Below are 14853 nucleotides of genomic sequence, written 5' to 3'. Positions count from 1 at the left end.
GCAATTGTTACGTCTGTGGTTTTTGTGTGCCTAATCCTCGGTTATGTTTATGGCCGGAAGACGAAGAAGGATCCCAGTATGAGTCAAGGTGTAATACAAATGTTTACTAATTATCAGTGTCTATTTGTGCTTGATTTTGGTATTGACGTTGATTATGTTGTAGGGATGTTCAGTGCAACTCATGTTAAAGACGCGGAGCTGCCATTCTTTAGCTTGTCTACAGTTTTGAAAGCTACTGATAATTTTTCAGACAAGAATAAGCTGGGTGAGGGCGGATTTGGACCTGTGTACATGGTAAGGATTCTACTTGAAATTTGTAACATTATTTGTATGACATTTCACATTTCCACAATGGTGTCCAGGGCGTGCTGAAAGACGGGCATGAAATTGCTGTCAAACGTTTGTCGAAGACCTCAACGCAGGGAGTGAATGAGCTGAGAAACGAAGTAGCGCTGATATCCAAACTCCAGCACCGCAATCTGGTGAGGACTCTGGGATTTTGCGCTCAAGGAGACGAGTACATGTTGGTCTACGAATACATGCCTAATTACAGCCTTGACTTAACGTTATTTGGTGAGAGCGTTATGCAATTTAAACTCACAAAGCTGCATTTGGCTCTCTTCTAATTGTCTATATTTGGACAGACCAAGAGAAGAGTAGGCTCCTTGACTGGCAAAAGCGCTTCAATATCATCAATGGAATTGCTAAAGGGCTACTGTATCTTCACCAAGATTCGAGGCTGAGAATCATCCACCGCGACCTCAAAGCTAGCAACATACTGCTAGATGCTGATATGATTCCCAAGATATCGGACTTTGGATTAGCTAGGAGCTTCGGAGGAAACCAAACAGAAGCTCAGACGCGCAGAGTTGTTGGGACTTAGTAAGAAAATCAAGCTTCTAGCTATACTATTAACAAGGATCCTAACATGTACTTGTACTCTGTCACAGTGGTTACATGTCTCCGGAGTACGCTATAGATGGGTTGTTTTCAGTCAAATCCGACGTTTTCAGTTTCGGTGTTCTCGTGCTAGAGATTGTTAGCGGCAACAGAAACAGAGGATTCCTCCTTAAAGACCACAATCTCAACCTTCTTGGACATGTAAGCTGTCTCACTTTTTTTCTTCTTTTTACTGCTTGATAGTCTAAAGCAACTAAAACTGTGTGAAGGCGTGGAGTCTTTACAAAGAAGATAGTTTGAGAAAACTAGTTGATCCTTGTCTGGATGAGGCATTCGACTTGGGACAAGTGGAACGTACGATCCATGTTGGGCTGCTGTGCGTGCAGAATAGCCCAGACGACAGGCCAAGCATGTCGTCTGTGGTGTTCATGCTGGGGAATGGAGTGGCACTGCCGCAGGCGAAGCAGCCGGGTTTCTTCTCGGAGAGGAACATTGCTATTGATCACAACTCCAACGACTCTAATCCCACAGCTTCGCATAATCAACTTACAATCACTTGGACACAAGGTAGATAGCAGTCAAAACTGTTGTACAATGAGTTAATTGTAAGGTGTAACCTCGAGAAATATAGAGAGAATACTGCCATTTATTTGAATTTTTCATGCTAGGCTTCTTAGTTGAGATGTTCCAGACAAACAATGACTTGAAGAATGATAGTTTTCTACTAAGTATTGTCACATAATTTTGATTTCATTATGATACAGGTCAGTGGTTTCTCAATTCAATTTCGTATCTGACACTTCGTTTTGTAAAATGCTTGAACACAACCTTTTGAAAATGGAATTGCAATAATAAAATGTTAATCTTAATAAAAATAGTACTACTATAAATAAAAAGAAAAATACATACAAACAAAAAGTAATTGTAGAAAAGGTGAAAACGGAAATCAGAGAAATCACAATGATAAAATATCGTAGTATGATTTATTGGTGCCTATTGAAGTATTGATATTAACTATGGGACTAAACTTAGTCATTACCACAATCTGTCTATAATTTGAAAATTGTTCCGTGATATGGATTCAGAGGCACAAGTCTATTTAAAATAACATGATATTATCTATACATATATAAAAGGCGAGTTTTGGTCTTAATTAAATTTTTACAAATTACGTGTATGAATTTAAATTTTTACAAGTTTTGGGTTAAATTTTGAGTATTTATAACTTTTAGGCATAACCATTTTAATGCAGATTCTTTTTTAACAATAAATCTTATGTCAATAGTTCAATATTTAATGTAGTAAACTATGTAACTGAAAATTTGTGAGATGGTGCTTCGATGGCCGAAATTGCTCCCAATTAATTTTCAAAATTTATTATAAATATAATAGTGTAAATAATGGAACGTCCAACTTTATTATGCATTTAATATCCAAAATTTTTGTAAACTAAATTGTAAGATTTGGAGCGTTACTTGAAGTACAATATTACAATAGTAGTAATAACGTATTGACATAAAATTCAAAAACTGCCCATTTGTGGGGTTTTAATCTTGAGGAAATTAATTTTTTTTTATTTAATTCTAATCATTAGTGGAGAAAATGAAGCGTTTTGGAAGAGGCTCCTATTATTCTATTTTTTGGACTATAAATATCCTCTAACCTCTTTTTATCCATTACATTCTTCACTTGCTGTCTTTTTTCATTACTCTCCAACAATATGGTTTTGATATGAAGCCATTTTCCATGGTGTTTTTACCATTGTCTATTATTAAAGTTCGTTTTTCGTTTTGCATCCAAAATTCGCTCAGATCAGTTTATGCACTCTATTTTTTTCATGATTGTGTTAATATATTTGTTGTTGTTGAGGATTATGATCTTATGTCTTTTGATATATATTTATACATTAGTAAATGCTCTTCTTTTTGGTTGTGAATCACTCGTGATTATTACTTTGAATGAAATATTTGATGGATAAAGAATGCAAAATGAGATAAGGAAAATGCGACAGTATGTCAAATTGTCTGTTTGCTTACTTTTTTCCTAAGCAAACTTTATGTTAAAGAGTATCTATTTTCATTTTAGGTGAGTGAATATAAGTCAGTTTCTTTTAGAATTAATGAAGTTATTTCATCGTAAGGTGAAAGATTGAAAATGACCAAGAGATTACCTCCCCTACTCATCTACTACAATTTCAAATCGGTATTTTAAAGATTTGGTGTCTTCTTGGAAAAGTAGTGACAATCATTATCATTTATTTTTTATTATAGAAAATATTTTACAAAATATTTTTTTTTTCATTCTTTTTATTTTAGGTTAGTGAATGTAGATTTCTCCAAAATATTTTTTTTGTGCTTACCATATTTCTGACTCTTTAGTAATGTTATCATTTATTTTGCACCACTTTATGCACCTTAATAATCAATCATCCCTTTTGAATGGGAGTAGTCCGTGTTTATAAAATTTATGAATGTATTTATTATAACTTTTTTTTATCATGCATGGTAATCATAGTAATTAGTGTTTTTAAGTTATTTTAATTGACTAAATTTGTACATTTGTAGCATTTTATAATTTATCGTTCTTTTTATGTATTGATTTTTTATTTACTAATTTATAATTTTGTTTAGGATTAAATCAAATATAAAAAATTAAATGTTAGTAGTATTTATTATTTAACATGAAATTTATTTAATTTTAATATTCATCTAAATTAAATTTTAGTACTAATTAATAATTTAATTTGTAATTTATAAATATTAAGTTTAATAATTTTATTTGTGATTTACAAACTCTATATAGTTTAATCTTTCACTATCATTTGAATTGTTATTATATAAGTAGTATATTTTTATATTTTTAAATCTTATATAATTATATTGTTTCTCATTATAATAATCAATTAACAATTTAAAATCGTATGACGAAAAATTATTCTTTCGTGCATCGCACGTAGGTTAACACTAGTTCTATTAAAGCAATACTCATGTGTTATATTTAGTTTAGGAAATTAAATCTCACAACTTAATCTAAATGGATCACTAATTATAGCCGCTCACTTTTAATTAAAATAATTTTACAATTTAGTCTAAATAAATTATATTATGATAGTATTTATTTTACCAATCGAACGAACGTCACTCGGTTTAGAGTTTGAGAGCTTTTTGGTTATAAAAATGTTTAAAAAGTGAATAGACCTCAACCATATAATTGTAGTCTAGATTTAGAAACCATTATAATATTATTTTCTAAGAATCGTGCGCCTTCAACCGTCATTTTTTTTAATCTAAATATAGATACCACTAATAATATTAGTAGGAGTACTATTTTCTAAGAATCGTGTGCTTTCAAACGCAATAGACGACTAAATCCTTTTTAAACTACTCCGTTTAAAGTTAAGTCGCGAGCTTCGTACTCGAACTTAAGAATTTGACATAATAGCGTACCGAAAATTAGGCTTCAATAAAATAAGTTGATGTAGTACAAATTAGATTTTAAAAAAAAAAGTAGTAGTAATAAGTTTGTCTTGATTGTTTTGTCCCCCTGATCTTGATCAATTATCATAAGAGTGTCTAGATTTTGACGCTAGGCTGTGGGCATATAATTACTCACTCCGTCCGCGAATAAGAATCTAATTCATAATTACAATAAATGATAAAAAAAACTTCACATTCCACTAATTCATTTCACTCGCGTATTATTTAAAACAAATTTATACAAGTGAAAATCCTATTTTATTAACTTTATTTCATCTATTTTTCTTAATATTTCTAAAATCCGTGCAAAAATAGACTCGTATTCACGAACGAAGAAAGTATAACACAACTAAAATTGACCAACTTGACTGTTTCTAGTCAATTAATGTTTCTAATGCAAAAAAGACACAAACCATACGAAGATGGTGAGCTGACGGTCCAAAAATAAAAATCCAACCATAAAAGAAACACACTGCAATTCAGCCACTGCAAGTCTAGTTTCAGTAAGACCCGGAATAGCAATAGCAAACAGCCTGAGCAATAATTATGAATATTAAATGATTTGAATATTTTACTAGTAAAATACTAGTAGTACAGTAGCTTTCACTGAAAATGTGTAGCATCAAACTTTTCATAATGCATTTTGAGTTGTGACATCGTTATACTTATTTCTTAGTTTTGACAAAAATTAATGTAATGCACATTTTTATCATAATAATCTATTTATATTTTAATATATCAGATCAATAGGTTATTCTTTAGACAACTATGTCTATATGCATATTTATTTGCAATAAAAGATTGCTGGTGATTTGCATTAGCTAAAGTAAAATGCTCGGGAATAAACAAAATCCAAATCCCAAATCCAATCTCAGGCCAAGCTGCGACTTCTTTCATGCGCGTAATATTAAATTGAGAAGACACAAAGTAATAGAAAGAGCAATTAATGCAAATAAGAGAGCAGAAAAAAAATTAAGAAGAAAGATTAAAAATAGAAATAAGAGTAATAAAATGAAATAGAGGATGCATAGGGAAAGAGAAATTAATCATTGTAAGTATTGAAAAGAGGAATGAATTAATATGGATAAGAGGAGAGAGAAAGACAAAATTTAGTCAATAGGTATTGATATGCCCTTTATTAATGGTTGGAGGAGGATAATTTAGTCCCTAAACAAAAGGTAAGGAACCGTGCGTGTGACTTTTTATAATATATACTATAGTTTACTCCATTTAAAAGGATAGGTTATTTGATCACGTTGCCAAAAATGATCATGTTTTGCGGGAATTTGAAATAAGTCTTGCTCCACAAGACTCGCTAATGCGGCAAACATTTGGGCTGTAAATCAGCAGCCGCAGATGATCAGTTTCCTTCTCTCTCCTCTCTCTTCATCACTCCCAATTTATTTTGCTTTGTCGTTAACCTAATACACACATTTCAATTTCAATTTGCAAAGGCTTGGTTTTTCAAAACCATTTCTCGGAAATTTCCACTTGCAAGGTGCGATTTTCACTTTTTTTTTCTGGTCTGTTTACTCTTTTCGTTCTCTGTTTTGCTACTTGTTCCCATCAAGCATTACTTCCTTGCTGATTATCAATACGAACTTGAGTTTTTTTATGTGCTAAACTTCTGTTGAAGTCGCATCTTTGTGTTTCCTGGATGATTCTCTGCTATATGAAAATAAGTTAAGGATTTTGTAGCGGATTGCTGTAACTGACTTTTGCCAGTTTCTGAAGAACACACGCTCATAGTGTGCACGAACCGATACTAATTTTTGAGTTTTAAGAGTTTTTTTTTTTTTTTTTTTTTTTTTTTTTTTTGGTTTTCGGCTCTTTAATTGTTAAAATTGCTTGTGAGGCTGTGTTTTTGGTATTGGGTTATACTGAGTGAAAATGTTCGATATTCATTTTTTACTTCTGAAATTTAAATTCCATGGAAGCAATTGTATGTTTGAAATTCCATCCTGTTATATGTGCAAATCTTAGTACTGATGTTTTAGTGCTTCTTCTTTTCTACAGAAATACCAGGAAAGACAATCCTTACTCCTTAGCCATTGTGCATGTCGAATTCGCAGAATCCCAAGTTTAGGATACGGTCTTCAGCTAATAAGAAATCTGATAGTGTTCAAGACTATGTGAAATCGTCATGCATTCCAAGGAGGTGTAGAAGTAGCAGGCCAAATTTACCCTCAGGTTTATCTGTTTCCAAGCGGAATGGGAGGCTTGATTCATCTGAGTCCGACATGAATGTCGAGGGAATGAGGAAGAAGCTTAAGACGGTATCGCAGGTGACCATGGAAGCTGAAAAGTCTAAGGTTCCCTTAGACTCAGTTGTTTCAAAGCCAGCGAAGTTGACTGGCCGTAGTTTCAAGATTAGATTCAAAAGAGGGCGCGAAGTGGAAAGTGTATCAGGCAAAGAAACATCTAATGTAAGTGGAGGGAGGTCGCCCATTCTATCCTCTAATCTAAAACAGGTGAAAAGTAATGAAGATCAAGAGAACATCCCTTCACAGAAGAGGCTGGCACTGGAGGATAACAGTGCAGATATTCGTAAAACTGTAAAAGAAATCAAGGAAAAATGTGCAAAGCGGATGGAGAAGCTCATTCAGGAACAGAAGGGGAAAATTCAGGAGTTTCATCGTGTTTGGGAGGATAATATGTCACAATTGGAAAATGATCGTAAACTGGAAGCGGCCATTATTCGTTCTATATACGGCAATGGAACAATAACGATAGACAAGCTCGCGATCTTGGATGATAAATTTGCGAAAAAAATGGCAGAGAACAATCTCGAAAAGGACAAGCAACTTAGAGATCTTGAGGCAGAACACTCAGCTGCAAAAAATGAGGAGATCCAAAAGGAAGCTAACTCTCTGTCTGAAGCAAAATCCCTTGTCTCTAGCAAGCCTACAGCATACCGCAAAGAACAGCCATTGGGGTCGCAACATGAAGAAGTTTCTAGACGTTCTAAGTCGAGAACGCATATCCTAGGTGCTAAGGATGCAATGGCCTTAACTGAGCAGCATGAAAAAGATAGTGATTCAAGTATAACTGTGAAGAGGAATCATGTTGAACGATCCAAAAATTCTGATCGTGCTACAGCTGAGGAAGTAGCATGTAAACCCTCTTGTGAAAATCCAAGTAGTGCGAAAAAAATGGCAGAGAACAATCTCGAAAAGGACAGGCAACTTAGAGATCTTGAGGCAGAACACTCAACTGCAAAAAATGAGGAAATCCAAAAGGAAGCTAGCTCTCTGTCTGAAGCAAAATCCCTTGTCTCCAGCAAGCCTACAGCATACCGCAAAGAACAGCCATTGGGGTCGCAACATGAAGAAGTTACTAGATGTTCTAAGTCGAGAACGCATTTCCTAGGTGCTAAGGATGCAATGGCCCTAACTGAGCAGCATGAAAAAGATGGTGATTCAAGTATAACTGTGAAGAGGAATCATGTTGAACGATCCAAAAATTCTGATCGTGCTACAGCTGAGGAAGTAGCATGTAAACCCTCTTGTGAAAATCCAAGTAGTGCGAAAAAAATGGCAGAGAACAATCTCGAAAAGGACAAGCAACTTAGAGATCTTGAGGCAGAACACTCAACTGCAAAAAATGAGGAGATCCAAAAGGAAGCTAACTCTCTGTCTGAAGCAAAATCCCACGTCTCTAGCAAGCCTACAGCATACCGCAAAGAACAGCCATTTGGGTCGCAACATGTAGAAGTTTCGAGATGTTCTAAGTCGAGAACGCATATCCTAGGTGCTAAGGATGCAATTGCCCCAACTGAGCAGCATGGAAAAGATAGTGATTCAAGTATAACTGTGAAGAGGAATCATGTTGAGCGATCCAAAAATTCTGATCGTGCTACAGCTGAGGAAGTAGCATGTAAACCCTCTTGTGAAAATCTTAGTAGTGCAGCCATTTATCTAAAATTATTGGATGTTGAGAACAATCTCCAAAAGGACAAGCAACTTAAGGATCTTGAGGCAGAACAATCAGCTACAAGAAATGAGGAGATCCAAAAGGAAGTTAACTCTCTGTCTGAAGCAAAAGCCTGCGTCTCTAGCAAGCCTACAGCATACAGCAAAGAACAGCCATTTGGTTCACAACATGAAGAAGTTTCTAGATGTTCTAAGTCGAGAACGCATATCCTCGGTGCTAAGGATGCTATGGCCTTAACCGTGAAGCATGGACAAAATAGTGATTCAAGTAGAACTGTGAAGGCAAATCGTGTTGTACGATCCAAAAACTCTGATCATGCTACAGCTGAGGAAGTAGCATGTAACCCTTTTTATGGAAATCCAAGTGGTGAAGCAAATAGTAGTAAAAAAAAGGGAGGTGGTATATCTGACTCAGATATACGGATTTCGGCTGTTGTTGAGAAGATTAATCTGCCAATGCATTTGGGTGCCGGGGGAAGTATCCTTGCCAATCTGGAGACTTCTGGTGAAATGCAACTGCTTGAGCTGCACGGAGAGGTTCCATCTAAGATGCCTGAAACAGTTGCTTATGAAATGTTGGATGAGGATGCAATTGATTTACCTGATGCAGAGCAGCTTGCTGTACCAGAGCATTTTGGTTGTGCTGAAAAAATCTCTGTGAAGCCCCCTGATTCTGGAGAAAGAGCTGTCGGTGACATGCAATTTCCCAATCTATGTAAAGACATTCCTGCAGAATGGACTGAAACTGATGATGAAATTGTTGATAATGTCAACCCAATGGAATTGAGTGCTAATACTTCTATTAATGGATTTGGTGAAGAGACTGCAATTAATTTCCCTGATGCTTTGCTAAACCAGAGAAATAAGACTGACAGGACCACCATTGATGATCTTGATTTGGCTGGAAAGGTATTGAAAACTTTGGAGCAAACAAAAGCTTTGGAACATCCTTATCCCCTGAACCTCTATATATGCTATTTCTCGACTTATATTTCCCTTCTTTTATCCTGATAGAGAACTTGCTTAAAAATTAGGAATTCTAATACTGTATGTTAGTGTAAGCCCTTGAAGACAGGATTCAAGTAAAAGTTTTTTCAACGTGATTTTTTAGAATCTATAATATATGTGTGCACGTGCTCATTACTTGTGCATTCACACACACACACATACATATACCTAATCCCCTCCCAAGCCCATTTTCCCTCTGAAATAGCTTGTTATGAGATATGACAATAAAGTATGTGATGTAGGTACGAGAAGAGCAAGATGTGGTACCTTCTGAAATACAAGGCCATGTTATAGAGGAAGCAGGAAGGGTAAACTCTTCTCTCTCTGAGATTGCCACTGCAGAACTTGTTGATACTGCCAGAGAGTCTCTGTCGAATATTGAACCACAAGCCAGTGAGGAGCTTGCACTAGAAACTCAAAGTTCATCAAGAGCTGAAGCTTCAGAGTTGAAAGTCACTGACACTGTAATAGCTAAACTGTCTTCTGTACAAATACAAGATCAGAACACCTCAGTTGTTAAAGACCAAGTTACTTCACAGATAGAAGCTGCAGACTCAGAGAGAGTTGACACTGCAGCCTCTGTTTCTGCATCAGAACATGTTGGTACTGTAAAGACTTTGGAATCATATAACAAACTCCAAGACAACACTGAGCTGGAAATAGAAACTCGAAGTATGTCATGGATTGAAGTTTCATACATCGAGGACATGAACAATAGATCACATATGCTGTCCAGTATAGAACAGCAAGATGAAGATGCAGTAATTATTACCAATCGGGTTAATTTGGAGACTGAGGCATCAAATTCACTACTACCTGACAATGCAACCCCTGAGCAATCCCATACTGATGCACCATCGATTGAAAGTGATGAGAAGCTGCAGCTCATGAATATTGACGCATCTCCAAGCCGTAACCATTTGCCATCCCCTGAACTTGAAAGTCAAAATCATAATCTGGCAAGAAATTCCTCTGGAGCTGCTGTGACTGAAATTCTTTCACATGCATCCGTAGATTTGGATAATAGTCCTGATGTCAGAGATGAACTAACAAGTGTTCAGATATCTGCTTCTGTCCAGAATAATGTAGCTACAGAAGAGGTGTTGAGTGCAAATGAAGTCTTACATGATGCTGTTCTACAGTTCGGAGGTCTAACCCATCTTCCTATTAATCAAATTTCTCCATCTCTGTTTGCTGATCCACTTCAAAATGAATTGGAAATAATAAAAAAAGAATCTGAAGAACTGCAGAAAATTCACGATGAACTGGTTAGTATCTCAATTCTACTATATAATTGGTTTGTTGGCTTAGGCTATGGTTGTAACAGAATCTTCTCTCTTAATAGATAGAAGGGCTAAATTCTGAATGCAAAAAAGAGATGCAAGAACTTTTCGATGCAGTAAAAAAGAAATACCAGCTCAAAATTCAGGATACTCGAGCACAATTTGTAGTGAAGAACAATGGACTTTGTCAGAGGGGGAAGAAAATTTTGATGAATAAGATGTTGGCTGATTCCTTCAACTATAGTTGCTTGAATATGTCGTCTATTTGGCCTGCATTGCAGCAAGGTAAATTATTGACTGCCGATGCATCTACCTAGTGTTTGGATTCAATTTGGATACTTGATTTCAATCAGAATTACAAACCATTTGAGGATGTTTGGATGAATTCATTCTACGAATAATGTGTATTAATAGATCTAAGTTCTACTGGTTTGGTGTACTTTAACTTAATATTAAATGATCTACTTTCCCTAAACTTTTTTCCCTGATAATGCATTGTGTTTTACTATATGTCCACCTAAAAATAATGATTAGAGTATTAGATATCCTTGAGACCTAACACAGTAATGGGTTTAAGCTACTGACTGATAGTGGCAAATATTTCATTCCTTTTCTTTTACTCTTACTCTGGCTAAGTGGGGTCACCAAATACTCTTTAAAAGTCACATAAACATTTGGATACTCCAAACTTCTGTATTTTTGTCATATTTCATTTAGACATCATGCATTATGAGTAGTTATTTTCTGGTTATAGTACATTATTTGAGCTGGTGTCTTCTTATCTTAGTTGAAATGGAGTATGCATTAATGATAAATGCCAACCACAAAGAGTGGGAGGACAAACCTTGCAGGCTCTCCTTCAGTTACAAATTTAAGGAACTGGTGTGTTGATGAAATTCACAACATTATTTTATTATGGTTCAGGCCAATGACTCTGATAGCATTTGCTATAATAGATCGATCTATCTTACATGTGTGCACATACAATGTGCTTATAAATGTAGAGTGATCGCTGGAACAATGGTGATTCTTGTTGCAGGTTTTCCTTCCAGTTCCATGCAATATCATCAACACATGGTTAGGCCTGCTGGGGCTTGTGCTCCCAACCAGCAGATTGCAAGCCCAATTGGGCAAGCCATGCCGCAGATATCAGTGCCTGGTTCTACGAGAGGTGGGCCTATCACTAGCCAACATTTTGCACCTCCATGTGTACAACCTACTCCGTATTTTGAAGCTTTGCGAAGACAGGGGACCATCTTTGGAGTTCATCCCACGAGTCTTCCGCATTTTGGAGGAGATATATATTCTTCAGCTCAGCAGTTTCAGTCTTCTATTCTTGGTCCAGCACAATCCATACCCAATGCTACTTTGATATCATCCTTCCAAAATATGCAGCAACCGCAACAGCCTCTAGCAGCTCCACAGTGGCAATCAAACTTTCATAATCCTCAACATCATGGTTATCCACCTTCTGTGATGCATACACCTGTGTCATCACAGTGTCCATCAAACTTTCACAATCCTCAACATCGTGGTTATCCACCTGCTGTGATGCCTACATCTGTGTCATCGTTTGATTCGCTAATGGATGTGGAGCATCTTCGTCGTCATCACCAGCTACTTGGTAAGTTTTCTTCAACTCTATTGGAATTATGTTGGAGTTATGGGTCGTTACAACAGTGTTACTTTGATACAGGTGCTGTGCGGGGGCAACCAGAGCTCTTGCACCGGAGCAGCTAATGCTATCTGCTTATCTGATTTACACTAGCTTTTCTTCTACGATCATTTTGGAAGCCTCACCGTCATATCCTCACTGGTAATTTGGTATAGTTCTACAAAGTCTAAATCAGTCTATACGCATACTCACTGCTAAAGTTGTATAGTTGTGCAGAATGTTCCTATCATCCTTTTTGCACCAGTGATGGTGGTTAACCTTACACATAATCTAACAGAATGGAAGAGGAAAAAAAAACCATTCTTTTCTTTAATTCGTGTGGAAGAGCACCTTGCCAAGTTTGAAAATTTGTTCATTAATTGGTGTTGGTATATGCAAAATAACTAAATTGGGAAAGTAAATTTGGCTGAATAAGTGTTGGTTATTTTATAAAAAAAATTAATAGCTGGATAATGATTACAATATTGTTAGCTATATTCTAGAAAAAGAACTGTTAAGTAATATCAGCCATTTTTGTTAAGCACAAACCCGTAGTTTCCTCTCAACTAAAGAATTTTTTTTTGTGGTGGAATATTGCATTGTTATTTTAATGATGGTCTTATGTTATTTTTACTTATATTAGGGTGTCTCCAATGGCGGACATCCCGGTAGGACGTCGCCGACGTCCTACCCGACGTCCGCCGTAGTGAAGGGGAAGGGTGCCCACGCCCGTCCCATGTGCCCGTCCCATGTCCTCGCCCCTCAGCCCGACGTCCTACCTGACGTCCGCCACTGTGGCGTGGGTAGGACGTCCCACTCGGACGTCCCACCGAAAATTAATTTAAATTTTAAAAAAAAAAAAAAAAAAAACTCTATAAATACGGCTCGTGTCGAAATTTTAATTCCGTAAATTTTAATTTTAATTGTGAATTTATTAATTTTATTGCGGGAAGTCCTAGTGGGAAGTCCTAGTGAAATGGGAAGGGCTAGTGCTGACGTAGCAGACAGTTTTTGTGAGAAGGACTAGTGAAGGTCCTAGTGGGAAGGGCGCCATCGGAGACCCCATTGCTATACTCTTATTACTGTTATTGTATGATCTTGCTAATACTAGTTGTTTCAGCATAAAATGTTCTACAATTACTTTATAAATATATTCACTGTTTAGTCTTGGAAATTTGAATTGTTTAACTTTCCAAAATGTTGTCATACTATTTCTGTAATAGCATCTTGTTTATATCAAACTCCCTCCGTCGCATTAAGATTTAATGTTAATATTTTTGAGTTACGTAGGATTTTAGAAGAATTATTAGATGGAGTAAGTAGAATATCACATTAAGATGTTCATATTCTTGAATGACATGATTTTAAAAGAATTGTTAGGTTGAGTGAGTAGAGAAAAAAATATAGTTAAAAATATTTTAATGATTAGAAAGGAGAGAGAGAGATTTATTTGTAAATATAAAAAGTGGACATTTTGGGAAGACAAACTAAAAAGGACGAATGAGTATTTAATTATATAATTAAAATTTAAAAATAATTAGAGTCAGCCACTCTCATAGACAGAACCCAACTAAACAAAATTCGTTGGGTGAATTTTAGAGTCATTAGTTTTCTTCTTCATTGTCCTGCTCGTTTGAACTTCCACAACTGGTATGATTTATAAATAATGTGCAGAATGTATGGTAGTTTGGTTTGAGGGCGTAATAAATTATACTCTCTCCCTCCCATAAAAATATGTGCACTTTTCATTTTCGTCAATCCTATGAAAATATGACATTTCCATTTATAGAAAGTTGTTCTCAACTCATTATTTACAACTTATACTATTATGACACACCATTACAACTCATTAAACACTAATAATATGAGTCTCACCATCTACTAACACTTCATTAACTACAATTCTCATTCTCTCTGTTATTTTACCAATTATGCATTAATTTTCGTGTCATTTCAAATGCTCATATTTTTATAGGACGGAGGGAATAATGAATTTAAGTTTTAAAATTCACTTGATCTTTTATCTTCTCTTTTAAGTACATGTTTTTTCAATCACAACTATGTCTTTATGTTTTTTTACTTCATACTTTTACTATTTTGATAATTGATTTCATCTTTTATACTTTTTACTGATAATCATCTTTTAACTTGTTTAAATAAAGTTTCAGTTTTAAAAAACAGAAAAGATACAACAAAAATTCAAATGTACTATTAAAAATAGAAAAATATAAAAAAAAATGTGTTGTTGTTTGTTGATGGGTACCATTCACTTCAAATGTTCATACCATGCTAATAGAGGTGTGATCAATTGCTAACTTTTCTTAACTTGCTAACTTATCAACGCAATACCTAAAAATATCAACATGATGACGTTAATATGTCAACACAAATAGTTGATGTACTTATATCTTTGTGTTAGACATCTACTTTTAAAAGTCAACAAAAAGATGGTATAAGTATGTCAACTAAATTTGTATTAAAATACTAATGTTGTGTTGATATTTTTAAGATACTATGTTAATGAGTTAAGCAAGTTAGCATTATAACGCACTACATGTAAGTAAGGTAGAGTTTTCTCTCTTGCATTTGTTTTGTAATGT

At 35.3% G+C, this 14853-nt stretch overlaps 2 protein-coding genes across 6 annotated transcripts; both read left to right on the top strand.

Moving 5' to 3' along the window:
• Positions 1 to 36: 36 nt before the first annotated feature.
• On the top strand, positions 37 to 1595 carry LOC125191097 (G-type lectin S-receptor-like serine/threonine-protein kinase SD1-1). Of its 2 annotated transcripts, XM_048088559.1 has the most exons (6): positions 37 to 88; positions 164 to 294; positions 363 to 573; positions 645 to 882; positions 951 to 1101; positions 1170 to 1595. In XM_048088559.1, exons 1-6 carry the CDS (start codon positions 79 to 81, stop codon positions 1473 to 1475), a joined length of 1047 nt encoding a protein of 348 aa, XP_047944516.1. In that variant the 5' UTR covers positions 37 to 78; the 3' UTR covers positions 1476 to 1595. The 2 variants fall into 2 exon arrangements, with proteins under 2 accessions (XP_047944516.1, XP_047944514.1); XM_048088557.1 differs by having other exon boundaries at positions 53 to 294.
• A 4140-nt stretch (positions 1596 to 5735) lies between these two features.
• Positions 5736 to 13099, top strand: LOC125186751. 4 transcript variants are annotated; one of them, XM_048083198.1, is made up of 6 exons: positions 5736 to 5874; positions 6393 to 9217; positions 9559 to 10584; positions 10662 to 10884; positions 11639 to 12223; positions 12296 to 12587. In XM_048083198.1, the coding sequence occupies exons 2-6, from the start codon at positions 6434 to 6436 to the stop codon at positions 12337 to 12339; spliced, it is 4662 nt and encodes a 1553-aa protein (XP_047939155.1). In that variant the 5' UTR covers positions 5736 to 5874; positions 6393 to 6433; the 3' UTR covers positions 12340 to 12587. The 4 variants fall into 4 exon arrangements, 2 of the variants coding, with proteins under 2 accessions (XP_047939155.1, XP_047939154.1); XR_007170496.1 differs by lacking the exon at positions 5736 to 5874 and adding an exon at positions 12897 to 13099 and having other exon boundaries at positions 6245 to 9217; positions 12296 to 12415; XR_007170495.1 differs by lacking the exon at positions 5736 to 5874 and adding an exon at positions 12897 to 13099 and having other exon boundaries at positions 6245 to 9217; positions 12296 to 12423.
• The last annotated feature ends 1754 nt before the right edge of the window (positions 13100 to 14853 follow it).

This window comes from Salvia hispanica, chromosome 5, assembly GCF_023119035.1.
Source record: "Salvia hispanica cultivar TCC Black 2014 chromosome 5, UniMelb_Shisp_WGS_1.0, whole genome shotgun sequence".
NCBI classification, from domain to species: domain Eukaryota; kingdom Viridiplantae; phylum Streptophyta; class Magnoliopsida; order Lamiales; family Lamiaceae; genus Salvia; species Salvia hispanica.
The sequence above is the reverse complement of the archived record's forward strand: the minus strand, read 5'-3'. Positions and strand labels throughout refer to the sequence as shown.